Raw genomic sequence first — 24,406 nt, 5'->3', positions numbered from 1 at the left:
TAATAATAATAATAATAATAATAATAATAATAATAATAATAATAATAATAATAATAATAATAATAATATAATAGCACCATCAATGGAAGACCAGAAATGCACAATTCACTCATATCCAGCTGTACCTCTTAATGCTTTTTTACATGACAATGTGGTTGGTATTCCTCTCAGGCATCCAGTAAATGGTTCCATTCTCGTGTGGTATACACAGAAAAACGAGTTGTTATATGCGGCAGTTCACTGGTGAGGAATGATGAGCAGGTTTGATGTTTGAGCTCTTATATCTCTATTATGAACATTTGAGAAGTAATGGAAACGCAAAGAAAGGTAAGATGGGGAAGAGGTAGTAAGAACTCGGTGGAGGAGAGACGAAGTGTGATAGTTACGATGCATATGGAGTCGCAGTCACTCAGGTTCTAGGAAAGATGATGAAACGTGGTCATATTGGGTAGATAACTGCTAATGACTGCATTTTCCAACAGTGATATGCACCAGGGATTTAGAATACACATACTGGTAGTTCACTTTTGAGCACTTGATTCATTGAAAAATTGCCTAGAAGAAAGAAATTATAATTATAGTTCAATTAGTGTTGGTGACATACAGTTTTTTTTTCAAAATATAATACTAACTGTATAAACGAAAATATTGTTTTAGGTTTTCCTGTAAACTTTCAGGCCTTAGGGAAATTTTTCAATAATTGGGTATGCACTCTTAAACCTATTTATAAACTGGTAGATTTAATCGACTGAGAGCGCTCGGAATTTCTTCAAGTAGTTTCATAATAATCCAAAGACAACTCATTTCAACATCAGAGAGGTAACCGCAACTGGTTAACACATCCTTCTGGAGAGCAACGGTTTTAAGTTCAAACTGCGACTGTAGTCATTTCTTCGGCTCTTCCTCCTTAGAATCATGACTGCTTTTAAAAATGCTATCCTGCAAAGCCATTTTATAAATTTGAAAATATTTTATTGTTGTTTATTAGAGGTCAGAGATATTATGGTCATCAGCTATGTGTCTTTACTATGTTTGCAAAACTAACAAGGGGGCATTCCCTACTTGTCACCACCGATTTCGCTCAAATTTATAGAACATGTAGGGCTTGGCTAGAAATAAAAGTACCCAAAGTGGGAACTCCAGATGGCCAATCATATAGAAAATAAAAATAATGATGTTGACGTGGCTCTCGCACCGTATAAGCCACTTACGTTAGTACGCACACCGAGCAGTTGTTGGGGGTAGCGGTAAGAGCTTGGACTGGTAAATTGTGGCCGTGGGTTCGACTCCCCGTACGGAGAATATTTTTTCCATTTTTATATTATTCATTTATTTTTATTTATTTTATTTATTTGTATGCAAAAGGCATATAGGACGTCTTTTTTTAATGAGCGCACAATTGTAGAAAATTTGGAGTTGCGAACTTTCCCGACGTGTTCAAACAGAAATTCTTCTTTTTTCTCCTTTATTGGCTATCCTCCCTCCTTGGGGAATGTGCCATAAACGTGAATAGTCGTTTCGCTGTAAGATTCGTTTTCACCTGACAAGTGGCGGCTGTACACAAACAATAGATTCTTGGCACAGGTAGAAAAAAGTCTGACAATTAAATCCCAATTTTTTACCTTTTTTTATACCTTTTGCGTACAAATAAATAAACAAAATGAATTATTCACTTCTTTGCTTAATTGGAAAATGAATAATATAAAAGTTTACAGAAAAAACAGTCTCCACGTGGCGAGTTGAACCCATGACCATCGATTTACCAGTCCAAGCTCTTACCGCTACGCTAACAACTGCTCAGCGTGTGAGCGTGTACACTAACGTAAGTGGCTTATACGGTGAGTGAGCCGCGTCAATATTATTATTTTTATTTTTATATTCTATACGATTGGCCATCTGGAGTTCCCACTTTGGGTAGTTTCACTTCTAGCCAAGCCCTGCATGTTCTATAAATTTGAGCAAAATCGGTGGTGACGAGTAGAGAATGCCCCCTTGTAAGGTAAGCAATAGAGATGATCACGGCAACAACCTCGGGAAAGGTATTTCCTTATCATTTACCTGGAGTTTAAACAAGAAACCACACAAAAATTCCTTTCAAATAAAGCTAACAGGATTCAATTCTGCTTGCCTACAAAATTCATTAATAATGACCAAGGTTGACAGTTTAAATAAATCGATTGGCAAAATGTAACTAACATCAATGTCATTAAAACTATATCATCACCTCCTCCTTTTCCCTTATCCAGCTTCTCCACCTTCCTCTCTCTTTTCACTATTACTCTTCCATCATTTTGTCCCAGTCCAGATTTCTTCTTCTTCCACGCCTCTTTAGTGAATCGATGCACCTTGTTCTAGGTCTTCCTCTTGCTATCCTTCCCTCAAACTTCATCCCCATCATCCGTTGGAGGGGGTGAATTTGGATGGATGTGTATGTTATTTTCAAATGAGAAAGTGGATACTGGAACTTCACAATTGAGAAGAGATTCAACGTACTTCACTAGAATCTGGAAATTATCTTTGTCATTGTAAGCTAGTTTCCCATCCGAGTTTTTGAACTGTAAGCTTGTTGGATTATACTTGTTTAGATTGTGTTTGAAGGTTCCATAAAAGTCCCGTGTGTTGTTCCTCTGGAAGTCTTCTTCAATCTGTGTTAGTTGATTATTCTTGCTGTAGGCACATTTTACATTGTGAATCATTTTTGATGTGCAATGTCTCTAGTTCACAAAGTTTTTTCAGTTATCTTGGTTCTTTCCAGAATTCCTTTTTCACCAGGCGAGTTGCCTTTGTTTTACCACCAAGCATGTTTCTTTGACTTTATCAATGGGACCATTTTGTTTGCTGTTGTAACCAAGGTCTGTTGTAGGTTTTCCCATTTCTGGGGATTCAGGGATTCTAGTTTATTAGTAAATTCAGGACATGAGCATAGTTTTTCAGTATCACATTGACTGATCTTCTTCAAGTGGACCTTTCGGGTGTTTCTTGGAATCAGTGTAACTTTGATTTTGGATAGGTAGTGATCCAAATCTAGATTGGCATTCCTTAGAGAACCTTCATATTCTGTATACCTCTTTGAGCTTGACGGGAGACTGCGATGTGGTCAAATTTAACACCCTGAGATTGGGATTTGGAGATGTCCAAGTCCTCTGCTTCCTGCACAGGTGTTTGAAAGCTGTAGATTTCATAACCGACCTGAAGGCCTTACATAACTCTACGAGTCTCTCTCCATTGTGGTTTGTTCTCTGGTGCACCACATAGTTTCTGATAATGTTTTAGAACTTTCTCTCTTTACCCAGCTGTGCACTGAAATCACCAAGAAGTATAATCATGTTTTGTCTAGGATCCTACAGAGAACATCTTCAAGATCTTCTCAGAATGTATCTATTCCCTCTGGGTCTCTCTTATTTGCTTGATTGAATGGTGCATGAACATTCACAATAGTGTAAACTTTGTTTGTGCTCTGGAAGGAGAGGGTTGAAACTCAGCTACTACGTGAAATGAAGTTAATGATTCAATCCAGAATCTTCCTACTGACTATGAAACCTGTGCCAAGGTGAGGAACATTTTAGAACACGTTTTCCAGTTTTTCCTTGAAAGATTCTGTAACCCTCTGACTCAAAGACTTCTTCATCAGTGAATCTTGTTTCTTGAATCACTGTAATCAATATTTGATGGTAGGATAAAGTATGAGTTAGTTATTTCAGTTTGCCAATTTTCCAAAGGGAATTTGTGTTAAAGGTAGCAAAGGAATTCTGGTGTTTGTGTTGGATCTTTCCTGGAGTCTCCTCCATACATGTCAGTATAGGCTCCCCAGAATCAAAAAGCCTGCACGCTTCGCTCGAGGCAAAGGTGGACTGGTTACCATCTGGGGTAGTACTTTCTGCTGAACTTTTCTCCATGCCTTACACAGTTGAAAAACTGTGGTGTCAGTAATATTTCACACTGTTTTGTAGTGTGAAGTGAATGTCCCCCTGTTCCTCGTAATTTAGGTGCACTCGGCATGGACAAAAACACCAAATTCTGGAGACATTCACTTCACACTGAATTAAAACAAAGATCATAACATCTCATTGAAAGGCTACTTATTCAAGTTGTGAATGTCCCCTTTGAACCTATATAAACTGTTACTCATAAATTCTATTCAATAAGGCATAACTTGTAGATCGAATAGGTCCACAATACACATAAACAATGAATATCAGCTGTCCGACTTGTTGGCTGAATGGTCAGCGTACTGGCCTTCGGTTCAGAGGGTCCCGGGTTCGATTCCCGGCCGGGTCGGGGATTTTAACCTTCATTGGTTAATTCCAATGGCGTGGGGGCTGGGTGTTTGTGCTGTTCCCAACATCCCTGCAACTCACACACTACACATAACACTATCCTTCACCACAATAACACGCAGTTACCTACGCATGGCAGATGCCGCCCACCCTCATCGGAGGGTCTGCCTTACAAGGGCTGCACTCGGCTAGATATAGCCACACGAAATTATAATTATTATAATGGATATCAGCTTCAAGATCAGTTCAAAACTCAAGAATACTTATTTATTAAAAGGGCATTGACATAGTCCAACACCACCATTCATAACAATTTTAAAGTGTTATTTTAATTCCAATTTTAAATGTGTAGTCCGACATTTCATCACTGTTTTAGATTAAGACTGTACTTAAGACATATCAATTTGTAATATTTTATTGGTGTTATATATGTGCATGTATTTACAATTTTGATCATGGCTGAAGATGACCTAATGTAACAAGGTCAAAACTAGTATACCAATAATATAAGATACCGTATAATATTAATCTAATGATATTGAATAGGTGGACCTTCCTCTATGCTGTAATAGTGATCAGTTGTCAATACGGACCATAATGAAATTCATATCTTATGAGTGTCAGTTGTATAGCGTAGAGTTCTGCTTGAAATATTGAGCATTCTGAAGACAATCTGAACTTTTCAGCATCAATCTCGATGTTATCCTTTAAAACCACAAAAGCACATCTCATGAGCCAATGATCATTTTCCCTGCATATCTGAGAGCCATCTTTATAAATATCAAAATGATGGTTTTATATTGCAGTTAAGTTGTGTACAGTTTAAAATATGACAATAATAATAATAATAATAATAATAATAATAATAATACCATAATTCTTTTCTTCTTCTACTGCTTTTTCTCACACCTGTGGGGTTGTGGATATGAACTGTGTCGCATATGTGGATTTTGCCCTGTTTTATGGCTGGATGCCCTTCCTGACACTAACCCTATGTGAAGGGATGTTATCAATATTGCATGTTTCTGTGGTGGTTGGTAGTGTGATGCTATGTCTGAATATGAAGAGGAAAGTGCTGGGACAAATACAAACACCAGTCCCTGAGCCAGAATGATTAAAATCCCCGACCCAACCAGGAATCAAACCTGGGACCCTCTGAAATGAAGGCCTCAGTGCTGACCATTCAGCCAAGGATTTGGACAATAATAATAATAATTTATTAATTTCCATGTCCGGTCAGCATTTCCAAAAATCTGCAAATGCTATGACCTTGTTGTTTGCTCTAGAAACATCTTGTGATGTGTATGGGTTATCCAGGAAGGGACAGATAAGTAGATGGCTTGGTCCTCTTCAGCACCACATTCACACAAGGTGTCTGCGTTTGCTGGCCCCCATCTCTTCACGTTGGTCTTGCATCACAGGATGCCTACTCTTAAGCGGTTGAGGGACCTCCAAACAGGATAAAGTAGGTCAGCACCTGAGGCTACTGTAGTTCTTCCTTTGGTGACATGTTTGTGGGCAGTGAGCTCCTCCATCTGTTAAAACGAGTTGTCTCTAGTGTTCCCTCCAGTGGCAGAGTTCTAGCAAGGAAGTTCTTGCGGGATCTGAGGCGAGACATTGCTGCTTGGTGACCATGGAGTGGATGTCGATGGTCGTCCTCTTGCTTTGTTTTCTCGGCATCTGCAGCAGTGGCCCTCCAGACATTGGGTGGGGCTATTCCAACAATCAGGTACAGTTTCTGCACTGGCGTTGGTTTTAGGCATCCCAAGATTATCCTTGCAGTATTGTTCAACCTGCTTAGCATGTATTGAAGCGTTCCACACAGGAGCAGCATATTCAGCGGCTGACACACACAGCGCAAGTGTAGAAGTCTTCAGGATGTGCGGGCTGGCTCCCCAGGTGCTGCTAATCACCTTTTCAAGTATGCCATTGTGAGCACTGACCTTCTGTTTCATGTTCAGACATTGCTGCCTGTTTGTTAGGGCGTGGTCTAGTGTGACACCTAGATAAAATGGTGTTGGGCAATGTTTCAGTCATTCCCCTCACTATATGATGTTCAGCTGTTGCCACGCTTCCTTGTTTCATAGATAAAATGCACAAACTTGTGTTTTACTAGGATTCGGCTTCAGATGGTTGGCATCATAGTACTTAAGAGAGCTCGTCCATCGCTGATGTCAGCTTTCCTTCTACTTCTTCAAAGGATAATCCTTGAGCAGCTATCATTGTGTCATCAGTATAGATGAAGAGCCTGGTGCTTGCTGGAATTGGCTGATCATTTCTGTAGATGTTGTACAGAGCTGGAGCTAGTACACTGCCTTGGGGGAGACCGTTCTTCTGGGTTCACCATCTACTCCTCTTACCCTGTAGTGAGACATGGAATCTTCTGATCTGAAGGAAGGTGCTGTTAAGGGATGTTAGTTGGTGGTCCTTGGTAAGATCATACATTTTCTTCAACAGCATCCTATGATTCACAGTGTCATATGCAGCTGTTAAGTTAACAAAGGTGACTCCAGTTATCTCACCATGCTCAAAATCATCCTCTACATGTTGGGCGAGATTCAAGATCTGGTTGCAATATGATTTGCCAGCATGAAAGCCTGGTTGTTGTGGGATGAACTTTTCTTTGAGGATGACACTGATTTGGATAAGTACCAGGCGTTCCAGTTTCATGAAGGTATGGCATAGCAGGGAAATAGGTCAAAAATTCTTTGTTCATTTGGTTCTTTCCCAGGTTTGAGTAGTGCAATGAGATTTCCACCACATTTTAGGGATGTGTAGCTTGGTGACACACGTGTTCATTAGGCTTAGTAATCACTCCAGTGTTTGACAGCCAAAGTTCCTTATCTGTTCAACTCATAGGTCATTGACACCAGCAGCCTTGTACATCTTCAAGCTGGAGATGGCAGTTTCAAGTTCAACCATGGAGAAGGGATCTTGAAGGAAGTGATTTTCTGCTTCCAAATTATGCTGAAGAGCTTCTTTAGTTGCCCTCCCTTTTGTTTTACCATTCATCAGTAGCTGAGTTGCCAACTGGTTAGGTGTCACTCTGGTTAAAGTTCTCCTGTAGTTTTACAGGGTCACCGCTAAGGATTTTAAGCAGTTTCAAGGCCTGTCAACTATTCAACTTCATGTCAAGTTTCTCTATGAGGTTGCTCCACTTGGCCTTACGATGGTTGCAACAGTGCTTCTCCACCTTGGATAGTTTCTTCAGCAAATGGTTCCTCTTGATAAAGGATCTGATATATTTTTAATAGCAGTTTGTCATCACTGGACAAGCCTGGAACATTTTGTGTTCTGCATCCTCTTGCAATAGTTTTCCTTGAAACTTGCTGAATGCAGTCTATGAAGGTGTCGTATATTTCTGGTTGTGGTGGAATGTTTATTATCTCTGAGTCAAGCTCTTTGTTAAACCTCATCCAATCAGCTTTCTTGAAGATAAACCTCCTCTTGAATGGTACCTCTTCAGGCATCACTACATAATTTATGGTGCAGATGAGAGGCCTATGTTGAGTGCAAGGGATGGGATCTCTCATAGTCTTCACACATTGCCCAGAGACTTTTGAAGACACGAAGATATTGTCTGGATAGTACCCTCTTTTCCACCTACCGCTGTTGAAGGAAAATGGGAGCTTCAGATCATGGATCAGATGCATGTCATGAGCCTCAACCAATGTTTATAGACTTGTTCCATTTTCATCAGAATTTTGGTACCCCCAAGCTGTGCTTCTACAGTTGAAATCACCAGTGATAAAGTTTACATCCTGGTGGTTGAAGGTGCCAAGTGTTTCAAAGCTGAAAATGGCCTTGGGTGGTTTGTAGACTGATTTGATGCAGAAGTATGGAGTGTGGTCTGTAAGGAGCTCAATATCATTGTCTTCAGTCAATGAGGCTGAGATGATGTTCAGGTTAGGTCTGGAAAAGATGGCACTGCTGTATTTGTCATGAGACCTTTCCCGGATTAGTTCCATACCAGCAATTCTTGGACGGTACTCCCCCTGTGTGTTTCCTGGACTAGCAGGATGTCACAAATTAATTAATAGGACTTCTTTCTCTTGAGGAAATCCTTTGATGTTGCAGGAGATGAATACAAGTGGTCTTGATAAAGAGCGATTGTTATGCAATCCTCTTGGATGGAGACCAGTTGAGAAAGGATCAGCCATCAGCACATTTCATTGCATCGTTTAACATTGCCCAGGGTACAGCTGATTGCTATTCAATAATAATAATAATAATAATAATAATAATAATAATAATAATAGACCACCAATACAGTTCTGCATAAACCAATGATGTTAGCAGAACATGATGTAATGGAAAATTACAAGTAAACAAGCCAGCTGGTGTGCTGGAAAAAAGAAGTGCAGAACGTGTACAGAGAAATTAATATAAATGTCTTTACACTTGTTCATAATATTCATCACTTCATAGAAATAATAATGATGATGATGATGATGATGATGATGATGATAATAATAATAATGTGTGATTTGACAGAACTTGGAGGTGTTCTTTCACGAATGAAACATTCATTCTGGAAGGAAAGGGTGTTAGACATAAAGCTGAAAATTACAGGCCAGTAAGTTTGACATGCATTGTATGTAAGCTTTGGGAAGGCATTCTTTCTGATTATATTAGACATGTTTGTGAAATTAATAACTGGTTCGATAAAAGGCAGTTCGGTTTTAGGAAAGGTTATTCCACTGAAGCTCAACTTGTAGGATTCCAGCAAGATATAGCAGATATCATGGATTCTGGAGGTCGAATGGACTGTATCGCGATTGACCTGTCTAAAGCATTTGATAGGGTGGAACATGGGAGACTACTGGCAAAAATGAGTGCAACTGGACTAGACAAAAGAGTGACTGAATGGGTTGCTATATTTCTAGAAAATAGATCTCAGAGAATTAGAGTAGGTGAAGCTTTATCTGACCCTGTAATAATTAAGAGGGGAATTCCTCAAGGCAGTATTATCAGACCTTTAAGTTTTCTTATATATATAAATGATATGAGTAAAGGAGTGAATCGGAGGTAAGGCTTTGTGCGGATGATGTTATTCTGTATAGAGTAATAAATAAGTTACAAGATTCTGAGCAACTGCAACGTGACCTCGATAATGTAATGAGATGGACAGCAGGCAATGGTATATTGATAAACGCGGTTAAAAGTCAGGTTGTGAGTTTCACAAATAGAAAAAGTCTTCTCAGTTTTAATTACTGCATTGATGGGGTGAAAGTTCCTGTTGGGGATCATTGTAAGTACCTCGGTGTTAATATAAGGAGAGACCTTCATTGGGGTAATCATATAAATGGGATTGTAAATAAAGGGTACCGATCTCTGCACATGGTTATGAGGGTGTTTAGGGGTTGTAGTAAGGATGTAAAGGAGAGGGCATATAAGTCTCTGGTAAGACTCCAACTAGAGTATGGTTCCAGTGTATGGGACCCTCACCAGGATTACCTGATTCAAGAACTGGAAAAAATCCAAAGAAAAGCAACTCGATTTGTTCTGGGCGATTTCCAACAAAAGAGTAGTGTTACAAAAATGTTGCAAAGTTTGGGTTGGGAAGAATTGAGAGAAAGAAGAAGAGCTGCTCGACTAAGTGGTATGTTCCGAGCTGTCAGCGGAGAGATGGCGTGGAATGACATTAGTAGATGAATAAGTTTGAGTGGCGTTTATAAAAGTAGGAAAGATCACAATATGAAGATAACATTGGAATTCAAGAGGACAAACTGGGGCAAATATTCATTTATAGGAAGGGGAGTTAGGGATTGGAATAACTTACCAAGGGAGACGTTTAAAAAATTTCCAATTTCTTTGAAATCATTTAGGAAGAGGCTAGGAAATCAACAGATAGGGAATCTGCCACCTGGGCGACTGCCCTAAATGCAGATCAGTATTGATTGATTGATTGATTGATTGATTGATTGATTGATTGATTGATTGATTGATTGATTGATTGATTGATTGATTAATGAAATGAATATCTTTTTCAGGTATTATCTATTATTAAAATGTCTTCTTTCACAGGCATTTTTTAAATTTAATTTATCCTGAATTAGTTTAGACAGACTACAAAGCCTCACAGCTATAGATTAATAAATGTCATGAAATTTGAATATCTCCTATGCAACTCATAGTAACTTCCAAACATTAGGATAGGAGGATTACCATCTTCTTGCTTCCTTCCTAACCCTCCAATTAACCACTAATACCCACATTAGTAGAGAACAGCTGTCAGACTTTAACCAGACTGTCTTCACACTTTGAGGTAGAAAAATGTAATTAATGTCACTGAAAGATTATTATCTGCTAATGAAAATGATGGAAACTTTGCGTGTTAGTGGTTGTCGTCATCAGAGCTCACAAAAGTATCAAAACAGACTTTTAACTTGTGCAATGATCAGTGAATGAAGAACAAGTCACTGCACTGATCACAGAAACCAACAGCAAACTCTCTCCATGTGGTGAACTATACAGAACAATAAAATATGTAACCACTTTTGAAGAATACATACTGAATCACCCATTATACAAAGTATATTTTATTGTTAGAACTAGGGTCACCAGATGTCCTGGTTTTGTATGCTTTGTCTCAGTGTCCCAAGAATCTTTTTGGGACTTTACTTCCTCGTAATGAGAGGAGTCTGTATTGAAATGAAGCAATATTTCCCTGTAAAGTCAATTCCAACTTGATTATTTTGTTTCTTTGAACAATCCTTCACTCTCTGCTGAATTTATGTTGTGACTTCCTAATAGCAATGCAAGTACAGAGCATGTACTCAGCCTTATGGACATTTAATGGAACGATGAAAAGACTCACATTCCACTAATTTAGTTAAGACAGTTTTGACAGTGAAAACACATTTTGATTTATCTTGTGTGGACTTCTATTCCTGGACTCAAACTTAGACAATAATGTTCTTAAAAATACATGGTTCTGAAAAGTACTGAATTTAAAATAGGAGGTGGGGAACACAAAATGATGAATGAAGCAGTCTTATTATAAAAATAAATGTAATCAAATGTTTCCATAGTTAAGGATTTGTTGTTATTTCAACAACTCCCAATATTCTATATAAATGTCTGGCTCCTTGGCTGAATGGTCAGCGTACTGGCCTTAAGTTCAAAGGGCCCCAGGCTCGATTCCTTGTCTGGCCAAGGATTTTAACTGCATATAGTTAATTCCACTGCTTTGGGGACTGGACGTTTTTGTTTATCTTAACCTCTCAGTGTGGGACGACTTTCACTACCTGGCTACCCTGTGCTGCGGGAGGAGTATAGCACCAAGCATGTTATGAGTGCAGGCTTTTAGTTAATTGGGCATAAATGACAAGTGGATCAATGAATTTTACCAAAATGTTCAGTATGTTATTAGTGCATAAACACACAAACAGCTTAATACTAGCGGAATTATCCAAGGTCAATGAAGTGGAGAAATCTTCTGAGCTTTCAAATCGAACAAGAGACATGGCTGAACCAAATACAGAAGTAGATGTTTTGAGAAATAAGATCTCAATACAGGTTTCTGTACTATGCTCATTAGCATACACAATGCAAAAACTACATACATTTCCTCCACAGAAACCAGTACACACTCATTTACCCTTGATCAGAATGGAAATAACATACCTTGTGACCATATGTCATGCTGAGCATAAATATCTGCCTATTCTAGTATCATATTTACGAACAAGACAGTAGAAAACAACTGAAAATTTTTCATACAGGACATAAGCACTTCTTTGCAGCATTCTGAGACCTATAATTTGCCGTAAATATTTCTCTTTACGGTCTATAATTATCCATGTATTCTCACACAAACCCACCATCAATAACATTACGGCCAATATTTTCCCATGTATCAAAAGCAACATCAATGTCATGATCACTACTTTCACTCTCCAATTCCATATCCTAGTTCTTCCTTAACAAAACTAAACTTTCCGTATCATCATTCAGTAAAACATCATTCATTTTCGAATTCTCAATCACAACAAAAGGTTTAGCTGCCATGATATCAACAACAAAGCTTATTGGTTTTCCAGACACGATATATCATATGTAATGGATAAAAACTTGAAAGATATACACATCAAGTGAAAGATCGATGCTTCATCTATAAATATATCTTACTATATTTGTAGTAGTTCAAGAAATATTTGCTACATAAAAGCACAAATCAGAAGCTGCTACGTGCGTGCAATGTACTTCACTCCCTGACAAAGACCGCTGGGGAGTCTGTGTGCAGTGTACGGCACTCCATGTTGAGTGGTTAAGACACTTGCCTTCATTCATACACAACACACCACACCACACTACCAACCACTACAGAAATGTGCAATAGTGAAGACATTCCTTCACATAGGGTTGTCATCAGGAAGGGCATCCAGCTGTACAACTGGGCTGACGCTAATAAACTGGGAAATGGCCAGGAAGAAGAAGAAGGTTATATATAATAACATTAGTTATTAACACTAGTTTTATGCCCCTGATATGAAGCTAATCCCACTTTAATATTTACTTGTTTAGGTGTCTACTATTTTAACTTAAATTTTCCAAGACATTTGGTTCATTATTATCATGCTGTATGTTGACTTTGTAAGCGCTCATCTGTGCTTAGTATCTCTGATGTGAATGATCTACCTCTTAAACAATTTAAGTGGTAGTCTCAAATGAGTGCTGCATTTCAGGATCCATTGTTATTTTTACATTTTTACAATTTGCTTTACATTGCACCGACACAGATAGGTCTTATGGCAACGATGAGATAGGAAAAGACTAGGAGTGGGAAGGAAGCAACCAGGGCCTTAATTAAGGGACAGCCCCAGCATTTGCCTGGTGTGACGACGAGAAACCATGGAAAACCATCTTCAGGACTGGCGACAGTGGGGTTCGAACCTACTATCTCCCAAATGCAAGCTGATAGTTACGTGACTCAAACCATGCAGCCACTTGCTCAGTGATCCAATTATTAAAAGAACAGCAGTTGTATTTTTATTTTCAACAGTAAATGCCATTGAGCTTTCTCTGACTTGTGACTGCCCAGCAGACAAATTATTCTAAACATACCTATACATATCTTCGTATATGAGATGGTGAGGAAGTTCTAGCAAAGGCAGGTTAGCTGTTTTGCATGTCGCTCATAACTTTTATGTAAATGGCTTCTCAGAAGTGAAACTGAACCCTTTGCAGCCACCAAGGCCACCATGTGATAAATTTGTCATCCGATCTAAACAGCTTACAGAACTGTGTAAATTTGGCTGTAATTGTACCGCTAGCCTTAAGCTTTCTTCCATTTTATGGGCTTTTCATTTTTACTTTCCAGGATATTAAAAGAACCTATGCTAAATTAATTTCATCCCTTTATTTTAACAGTTATTCTGGGCAAGAAGATGAGAATTTGGGAAAGAAGACTGATGAAGGACTTCCATCTTGCTCCAGTAGCTGGAGAGGAAGAAATGGAACAAATGATGTTAACACCTCCGGAGAATGAAGACTCCCTAGCTAGGTTCAGGCGCATTGCCAAACTAGCAGTACTTAATTCAACCTCTAATAAATGGAGACAAGTGGTGAATGGAGTGTGTCAGTCGTAAGTTCAGGCACTATTAGGACAGAAGTCTAAAATAAGTAAATACTGTATATCAAATCCAAGGCTGACAGCTCATTGAGTTGATTCCCCCTCCAGTATCAGTAGATCAGAAAAACATTATTTACATGATTTAATGTTTTCTAGTAATTGTAGCAACAACTGTTGCATATCCTTGTGTCTTATATTTACAGTACCTTGTTATTGCATAACATTTCAAACTGCCACTTGTTAAGACCCCAGTTAGAGAATGGTTCCAGTGGATGAAATCCTCACCAGGATCACTTAATTTTAGAACTGGAAAATATGTCAAGGAAAGCAGCACTATTTGTTCTGAGTGATTTCTTACAAAAGATTAGTGTTGCAAACTTTGGGCTGTGGGATTGCTTGATTTTGCAGTATGGCAATGGAGAGATGGCATGGAATGACATTAATAGACAAATTAGCTTGAATGGAGTGTTTAAAAGAAGGAGATAAAGTAGGAGATGAAGATAAATTTGAAATTCAAAAGGACAAATATTATTTTATAGGAAGAGGAATTAGGAATTGAAAAACTGACCAAGAGAGAAATTTGACAAATTTCTAACTTCTTAAAAATTCATTTAAGAAAAGACTAAGAAATCAACTGATAGAGAACTGCCAACAGGGCAATAGCCTTAAAAACAGATAATAAAAATTTTCTTTATTATCTATTTCCATCATATTACCGAGTAAATTTCTTTTATTTCTGTCATTTCATTTCGTTTCTTATTACTTCCATTTCTTCCTTTCTTCTGAAATATCAGTCAGTCAATCAATCAATCAATCATCAATGATCTGTATGTAAAAGACTGTTGCCCAGGTGACAGATTCTCTATCAGTTATTTATCTAGCCTTTCCTTAAATGTTTTCAAAGAACTTGGAAAGTTGTAGAACATTTCCCTTGATAAATTATTCCAATCCCTTCTTCCTCATCCTTTGAATGAATATTTTCCCCAATTTGTCCTCTTGAATTCCAACTTTATCTTCATAATATGATTTTTCCTATTTTTAAAAGCTCCACTCAAGTTTATTCATCTCCTAATGTCATTCTATGTCATCTCTCCACTGACAGCTTAGAACATACCGCTAGTCGAGCATCTTGTCTTCTTATTCCCAAGTCTTCTCAGCCCAATGTTTCCAATATTCTTGTAAGACTACTCCTTTGTCAGAAATCACCAAGAACAAATTGGGTTTCTTTCCACAGGATCTTTCCCAGTTCTCATAGCATGTAATCCTGGTGCAGGTCCCATACACAGAATCCAGAGTCTAATTGGGGTCTTACCAGAGACTTATATGTCATCTCCTTTACATCTTTACTACAACCCCTAAATACCTGCATAACCATGTAAAGAGAACTGTAACCTTTATTGCAACTTTGTGAATGAGCTTATCCAAACAAGATCATTCCTTGTATTAATAGCCCAGTGAACAAGTCATGAAATGTGGGTTACCTAACCAAAGCTCATGTAGTTTTGGATTTTGCGTATGTTGTTTATACCTAGCCCCTTATTAAAAAATCGAAGTACAGTAGAACTCTGTTTATCCAAAATAAAGGGGGTGGAGACACTTCAGTTGATGTGTTTTTTCGGATGTTGCATGGTAAATATTTACGGAAGTTAAACGTCAAAATTAAGATGTTAAGCAAAGGAGCATGCTGTATATTAACATTAAAATGTTTACATAATGTCACTCATTGTATAAAAACATTGATTTTCTTCTGAATTTTCTTGGTGCAGCGCTGTTGTACAGCTATGTCACACCACCGTTTAATCAACAATACATCAGCTGGTGTAGATTCATTGCTTTGTACAAGAAAGTGCAAAGCAATCTGAAATAATGAAACAATTTCTTTTGTAGCCTTTAAGGCTTGGTGGAAGACACGCCTGGATACTAAACTTCAGAGTTATAAAGTGCTGAAATCAGCAGCGAAAAGAGCAGTGGCTACTGCAAAAGATCATTGTTACCAGGATCTGTACGACCAGCTTGATACACCAACAGGAGAAAATAACGTTTATCGCCTTGCGAAGTCCTGCAACCATTCGACCCAGGACGTTGGATACATCATGCATATCAAGGGAGCTGACAACAAATTAGTACGAGACCAACAAGCTATCCTTCAACAATGGTCAGACTATTTTGCAGGTATCAGCAACAAAGAATTTGATCATCCACCGATTACAAGCTCTGATCCTGTCTATGGACCCGTGCCTTTGATTATGGCAGAGAAAGTAATGATTGCCATAAAGAAGATGAAGAATGGAAAAGCAACTGGCCGAGATGACATACCAGCAGAAATCTGGAAAATTCGTGGAAAGCCCGCTGCAGAATTCCTTGCCCCACTCTTCAACCAGATCATCATCGAGAACAAACTTCTCCATGCATGGACAACTAGCATGACAGTCCCAATCTGGAAGAGTAAAGGAGACATGAGCAACTGCTCAAAATACCACCCTAGTTAACTCCCCTGCCATAAACTGAAAATATTTGAACGAGTGCTGAACAACAGGCTCAGAAACATTGTCACAGTAACATCCAACCAGTGTGGATTTTTTAACAGCTGCAGCACCATCCATGCCATCCATGCCACATGTCTATTGATGGTAAAACATAGGGAGAGGCAGAATTGTGTACACATGGCATTTCTGGACCTAGAAAAAGCATTTGACTGAATCCCACATTACCTCATCTGGCGAGCTCTTCGTAGTCATGAAGTCCCGGAAGCCCATGTAAGCTGGATATAATTTACGTATCACATTACAACTAGTGTGGTCTGGAGTCCAGCTGGAATATCCCCACCTTTTGATATCACCATGGGTGTACATCAGGGCTCAGCTCTATCACCATTATTATTTATCCTCTGCTTGAATACAGCAATGGCTGACATACAGACATCACATCCCTGGACCCTTCTTTACGCGGATGATGTGGTACTTGCCCAACAAACACGCCTTGGACTCCAATGCCAGACCAAAGCTTGGAGCGACAAATTAGCTGAGAATGGTCTGCGCCTCAACACCCAGAAAAATGAATATCTAGAATGTGGTCCCCAAACTAGCGGGACCATAAGCATCAATAATCAAGACTTGCAGAAAACCATGCATTTTAAATACCTAGGGTCAGGTGTCACTTCGAACTGTGATGCCACTTTTGATACCTGAGTGCAGGTAAATGCAGCTTGGTTCAATGGAGACAAGTCACCGGACTCCTCTGTGATAAAAGATGCCTCACCATCTAAGGCAAAAATTTACAAGACCATGGTACGCCCAGCAGCTATTTACAGGGCAGAATGTTGCCCAATGACAAGAAAGCATGAGCAGACTTCATACAATGGAAATGAACATGCTTCAATGGTCTTTTGGACTGACTCGATGTGACCACATAAGAAATGAAGATGTTCGACAAAGGCTTGGCGTTGCTCCAATTGTTATGAGAACGCAGGACAGCTCAGTTGCTAAAACAGCTCTCCAAGTTGATCCGGGAGGAATACGACCACGTCAAAGGCCTTTAAAGCGGTGGACTGACAATGCCAAGGCCGACATGCATGACGTTGGTTTAAAACCTGAAGATGTCAGCAATAGGACGAAATGGAGGAGATGTAGCAAAACAGCGGACCCCATACTTTGGGATAAATGCTAGGAAAGGGAGAGGCTGTAATTAAAGCATGTGGTATTGCATTTTAATAAAAATTCTAAATAAATCTTACCTCCAATTAATTAAATCCATCATCTGCTGTAACTCGATTCTCAGAACTGCTGTTGTCAAGGTCGGAGTCATCTGCTTCAACCCTTGCCAGTAACATGGAACCCACTATCTCTTGGTCTGTTAGATCAAGTTCAGTATCATCTGAATGTAACCACTTATTCACCTCACGCTGGTTAACATTCTCACATCCGGGAATTTATTTCACCATCTCTTGCAGTTGCCATCATTTTCCTCATCTTACAAAAAATTTCCTTCATACAGTTTGTTCCAGGAATTACAAAAAGTCACTGATGTAATCTTTTCCCAGGATTGGGCACACCAATAAATCACGTTTCATGTTCATAGACTTCAATGAATCCGTGAGACTTTTACCAGATAATTCACAGTCACTCAGAATAGATTATAGCAGAAAAGCACGATAATGGAGTTTGAATGCTTCCAGAACACCCTGGTCTATGGGCTGAACTAAGCTCGTCACATTAGGGGGCAGAAATCGAACAACAATATAACCACTTTCCTACTTCCCTGGGTGTGTTGGGGCATTGTCAAGGAACACAATTGCTTTTCTGGGCAATCCCCTAGACTTCAAAAAATATTCAATACTTGGTACAAACTTTTGAAGGAACCATTTGTCGAAAAGTTGTGACATACAAACAAGATATCCAAAATCCAAAAATACATGACCTTTGGTTAAGTAATCCCCGTTTCATGACTTGTTCACTAGGCTATTAATATAATGAATGATCTTGTTTGGATAATCACATTCACAAAGTTGTAATGCCACCGGTAGTGCCATTGCACTATGAGAGACTTCGTCTCATTTTCAAAACTTGATTCCTGGCCATCATAGTATTTCTGTACCTATTGGAACACCCTACAACATAATAAAGAATGTCCTTTTCCTTTCTGCATTTTCTTACAGCCTACATTCATGATTCCATTTAATGAAGCACTAATTCCACACTGAATTCATCCAGTGGCCACTAGTGTTGCGCATGCAGCGTATAGCTAACATTCAACACCGAAGTTCCAAATTTTACATAACATGTCATATAGAGGCAGGAACATGAAAAGGGGGTACATAATAGGGTGAATACAATGACATGTTGGTATCATAAGAGGAGACAAAGACAAACATGAAAACATAAAAGGGCAAGGGCAATCTCCACATTTTCAGACACTGTCATCAAAAAATAGGCTCCCTCCTCATCAGTCCCCGCTCTCCTACGTCCATCACTTCTCAGCCCAAGGAGCTCATTTCTGCCTTCAAGCTTCATCAGGAGGGTGGGGATCAACGCTCACTGAGGGACCATCTTGATGGATCTTCATCCTTGACACAGGAAGTGTAGAATAAGAAGAAAGCTGGATAAATACAAGGAAAGGGAAGAAACATCATATTAAGATGAATACAGGTGATAAAATATTGGCAGCACAGAGTAAACACAAAAAGAGAAATGGATCCCAACAGGATAATGTAAGTATTGGAAAGGAACACTTGAAACTTGTTTGTTTCTTTCCAGTACAATACTTATAATTTTACATAACAGCATATATAACTTCTTCTGATCTTAGTAATTGTTTTGGAAGTAATTTCAGAACTGTGAAAATGTACACTGCTGTTTTGGAGAAAGTATTTATTATTCGCATATGGCAAGAAAATTATATACAGTGGACGCAGTTTATTGTAATCACGGATAATGTTATCAACTGTATTATATAATTACTTTTATGAATTACGGTACAGACAAATACTAAAACATTGAAAATCTTCCGTTTATTGTGATCATGAATTTGGTTTATGTTATCATATTTGTTTCCAAGGATTTCGTTCTCAAGTATGCGAGTATTATTGCGCCTTCCCTGAATACACTTCTTCAAATATAAAAGTACTAAAGGCTGTAAAACCTACAAGGAACGAGTAAGAGTTTTTTGTTGTGCGAGTATGACTGGTGAAAAGAAAAGACTATTACTGATTGGGAAAAGTAAGAACCTACGCTGCTTTAAAGACATCAATAAGTTTCCAGTGGACTATCATTCCAACTCTAATGCACGGATGACTGCTCTGATGTTCAAAGAATGGCTACTGAAGTGGGATAATAGGCTGGGCCGTAAAATAGTTTTGCTGGTTGACAACTGTGCAGCACACATTGTGAATTGTGAGCTCAAGAACATCAATGTGGTTTTCTTACCCGCGAATACGACTTAATTCAACCATGCGATCAAGGAATCATTCGCACCATGCAAGTGTATTATCGCCATGAAATGTGCACAAGAATCTTAGAAAACATAGAGGACTCACACTAAACTAGTGAAAATGCCCTTGCCAAAATAACCAGCCTTCTAGATGCCCTGCATCTTCTAGTCATATCATGGGATAATGTCTCAGCACATACAGTAAGGAACTGTTTCCGGTAGGGGATTTTTAAAAGAGTTACCAGAAGTAGACGAGGATGTTGAACTTTGTCCAACAGGCTTAATGGAAGATGAATTTCTGGAATGGATGAACACTGATGAGGGCATCATTACTGATGCGAAACAGACAAAGACGATATATGTGAGGCAGTTACCTCCACAGAATTAGATATGAGAGGTGAAGAACACGGAGCAGAAGATAGCGATGCTAATGATGACAATGTTACCGAAACTTCCCGAACACGAATGAATGCTGAAATGTGACAGGCGCTAGATATTAATGGACTTTTGGGAGATAACCAGAAGCAAACATTGATTAGAGACTATTTTACATAGCTGAAAACAGTTAACGGTATTGCAGTGCTGTGTACCGGTATCTGTTTCATTGTAGTGCATGTAGGTTGTGAATAAATATAGTAGGCTACATATCAATTTTTATTTTTCGGCAACTGTTATCAGCCGGTTAATGTTATCAAATCATCTGAGTCCCAGAGTGATCATAATAAGCGGCGTCCAATGTACATATATACAATATATGCACAATAACAAAAAAAAACATTGATTTACTTCAGGCATTAGTGTTATCTGTTATATCTCAATGTCCAACTTTTGAATCCATCATAGTGCTTCCGCTGTTGGTGATAGGAAGTTTTCCAATCTACTTGGATAAGCCCGTAGTTGACACTCGCTTACAATGTGGGGAATAATCTGGCAAGGGGCTCCACAACACCAAGACCGAGAGCTGTGATCACAATGCAATAGGGACATGACAAGACACAAATGATTACAATTACAGACCTGTACATGCATGGTGAGTGTGGAATTTCAGTACAGAGTAGCGCCACCATATGCTGCAGAGTCGCTAGACGTCATGGCATATAATCAAAGAGCATCTGAATATGCTTCTGGGAAATACTCTGCCACGCGGTTTGTAGGTGCGTCCACAAATCGTCAACAGTGGCTGCAGGAGGACTTGTACGAACAAGTTGCCGACCGACCATATCCCAAACAAATTCGTTGTGGGACATGTCAGGCGAATGGGCAGCCTGAGAAGCAGTGGTACCCGTCGTTCTTCAAAGAAGGCTTGCACATTCCTCGCCACATGCGGCCAATCATTGTCCTTCTGGAATATGGCATGTGGAATGGCCTGCATGAGGGGCAGTGCCTCGGGCTGTAAAACGTTCCTGATGTGGTAAATGTTCATATTGCCCTCAAGACATCGGAGGGGAGATCATGTGTTATAAGCAATGGCACCCTAAACCAACACATGTGGTGTATGTCTGCTATGCTGCTCAACAATAAAGTCTGCCCGATTGGGTTCACCACAGCGGTGTCTAATGCGTATGCGGCCATCGCTGTAGACAAGCTGAAGCGGGACTCATCTGAAAACACTACGTTTTACCACTCAGCATGCCAGTGTCGGTGTTCACGTGCCCATTTCAGTCTACGGTGTTGCTGGTTGCTGGTCAGTGGAAGCTGATGCAATGGCATGCATGCCACTAGTCTAGCCTTCAGAAGTTGGCGTTGAACTGTCGATGCAGACATGTCCACACCTGCTATAGTGCTCCAACGTCAAGCCAACACTGCGGACGAAGCTGTTCTGTCCATTACAGCCAAGCAGACAATATGGCGGCCATCTGGTGCTGTGGTCAAATTGTGTCATCCAGTACCCCATCAGGGCTGTGTAAAGCCCTCTTCCATCCACTGGTTACACATTCGCCTCACTGTTGAAGCAGTGTGCCATGTACGAGCCGCAATGTCAAGGAACGACAGACCCACCTCTAGGAGCCTAATCATTCTGCCCTGTTCGAACGCACTCACATGCTGAGATTCCACCCTGTGATGTACGCGAGGTATAGTGGCCCTCGAGTACACGTTTCCACTTCGTATGACGACTCCGCACCAATTAAGCATTGCATAACACTGACCTGGCCGGTTACACAAAGGAGGGCACTGCTGGGCCTATGTGCACACCATATCTCTACAATTTAAATCACTTATTATGGTTCCACTGTTCTACACGTCCTCTGATTTTGGCGTGTTTCAGACTATTGCTTCTGAGTGTTTCACTTTCTCCAAACAGCAGTGTATATTTCTCTCCCATAAAGTTTCAAAATGTTTAAGGGTTATGTGTAGACTCACGACCCCCTTCCCCCACCGGAAAGTATTGTGAGCTTTCTTATACTTGGTAAAAGGACAAGTATTTAAAATCAGTTTAGGTTGACATATTCTAGCAATAATTAGACTTAATGGAACTTAACAATATTTCAGTTAAGAGTGAAATGAAAATAAATGTCTAGCATTACTTTATGAATGGGCTCAGTTTTTCCCAGTATTCATAAAAAAATATTGAATAGTACTTCAGAAGAATTAAAATCAAATTTAATCACTCCATAAATATTTAAAGGTGTTTATGTACTCAATTACAGATCTCAGATTGGGCGATGCAATAATCGTGAGTCATTCAAAAATCAACAAAATCTTCAAATGGCAATGCAACAGGCAAACAAACTTGTGTCTCGCAGTCCTATTCCTGGTCATTCACCTCGCATCTCACCCATTCCACTGCCAGAGACAACAGGTGACTCTATTATGGAACTACTGAAAGACATCACCGAAGTGAATGAAGAAGATGGAGATTCAAAGAACCAGAACAACAATAAACCAAAAGGTAAAACTTTCTATTATAACCCTCATTATCCCCGCTAAACCAGATGCAGTTGGCTTGAACAAATCCATCCATCCATCCATCCATCCATCCATCCATCCATCCATCCATCCATCCATCCATCCATCCATCCATCCATCCATCCATCCATCCATCCATCCATCCATCCATCCATCCATCCATCCATCCATCCATCCATCCATCCATCCATCCATCCATCCATCCATCCATCCATCCATCCATCCATCCATCCATCCATCCATCCATCCATCCATCCATCCATCCATCCATCCATCCATCCATCCATCCATCCATCCATCCATCCATCCATCCATCCATCCATCCATCCATCCATCCATCCATCCATCCATCCATCCATCCATCCATCCATCCATCCATCCATCCATCCATCCATCCATCCATCCATCCATCCATCCATCCATCCATCCATCCATCCATCCATCCATCCATCCATCCATCCATCCATCCATCCATCCATCCATCCATCCATCCATCCATCCATCCATCCATCCATCCATCCATCCATCCATCCATCCATCCATCCATCCATCCATCCATCCATCCATCCATCCATCCATCCATCCATCCATCCATCCATCCATCCATCCATCCATCCATCCATCCATCCATCCATCCATCCATCCATCCATCCATCCATCCATCCATCCATCCATCCATCCATCCATCCATCCATCCATCCATCCATCCATCCATCCATCCATCCATCCATCCATCCATCCATCCATCCATCCATCCATCCATCCATCCATCCATCCATCCATCCATCCATCCATCCATCCATCCATCCATCCATCCATCCATCCATCCATCCATCCATCCATCCATCCATCCATCCATCCATCCATCCATCCATCCATCCATCCATCCATCCATCCATCCATCCATCCATCCATCCATCCATCCATCCATCCATCCATCCATCCATCCATCCATCCATCCATCCATCCATCCATCCATCCATCCATCCATCCATCCATCCATCCATCCATCCATCCATCCATCCATCCATCCATCCATCCATCCATCCATCCATCCATCCATCCATCCATCCATCCATCCATCCATCCATCCATCCATCCATCCATCCATCCATCCATCCATCCATCCATCCATCCATCCATCCATCCATCCATCCATCCATCCATCCATCCATCCATCCATCCATCCATCCATCCATCCATCCATCCATCCATCCATCCATCCATCCATCCATCCATCCATCCATCCATCCATCCATCCATCCATCCATCCATCCATCCATCCATCCATCCATCCATCCATCCATCCATCCATCCATCCATCCATCCATCCATCCATCCATCCATCCATCCATCCATCCATCCATCCATCCATCCATCCATCCATCCATCCATCCATCCATCCATCCATCCATCCATCCATCCATCCATCCATCCATCCATCCATCCATCCATCCATCCATCCATCCATCCATCCATCCATCCATCCATCCATCCATCCATCCATCCATCCATCCATCCATCCATCCATCCATCCATCCATCCATCCATCCATCCATCCATCCATCCATCCATCCATCCATCCATCCATCCATCCATCCATCCATCCATCCATCCATCCATCCATCCATCCATCCATCCATCCATCCATCCATCCATCCATCCATCCATCCATCCATCCATCCATCCATCCATCCATCCATCCATCCATCCATCCATC

General features: G+C 40.0%; 1 protein-coding gene across 1 annotated transcript in view; it reads left to right on the top strand.

The window, feature by feature from the left end:
* Positions 1 to 24,406, top strand: part of LOC136866414 (transient-receptor-potential-like protein) — a 208,634-nt gene that overhangs the window by 162,269 nt on the left and 21,959 nt on the right. Inside the window, exons 16-17 of the mRNA XM_067143337.2 lie at positions 13,653 to 13,866; positions 22,428 to 22,669. Of these exons, the coding sequence (XP_066999438.2) occupies positions 13,653 to 13,866; positions 22,428 to 22,669 (456 nt within the window). The remainder of the gene's footprint in view (positions 1 to 13,652; positions 13,867 to 22,427; positions 22,670 to 24,406) is intronic.

This window comes from Anabrus simplex, chromosome 3, assembly GCF_040414725.1.
Source record: "Anabrus simplex isolate iqAnaSimp1 chromosome 3, ASM4041472v1, whole genome shotgun sequence".
Lineage (NCBI taxonomy): Eukaryota > Metazoa > Arthropoda > Insecta > Orthoptera > Tettigoniidae > Anabrus > Anabrus simplex.
The sequence above is the reverse complement of the archived record's forward strand: the minus strand, read 5'-3'. Positions and strand labels throughout refer to the sequence as shown.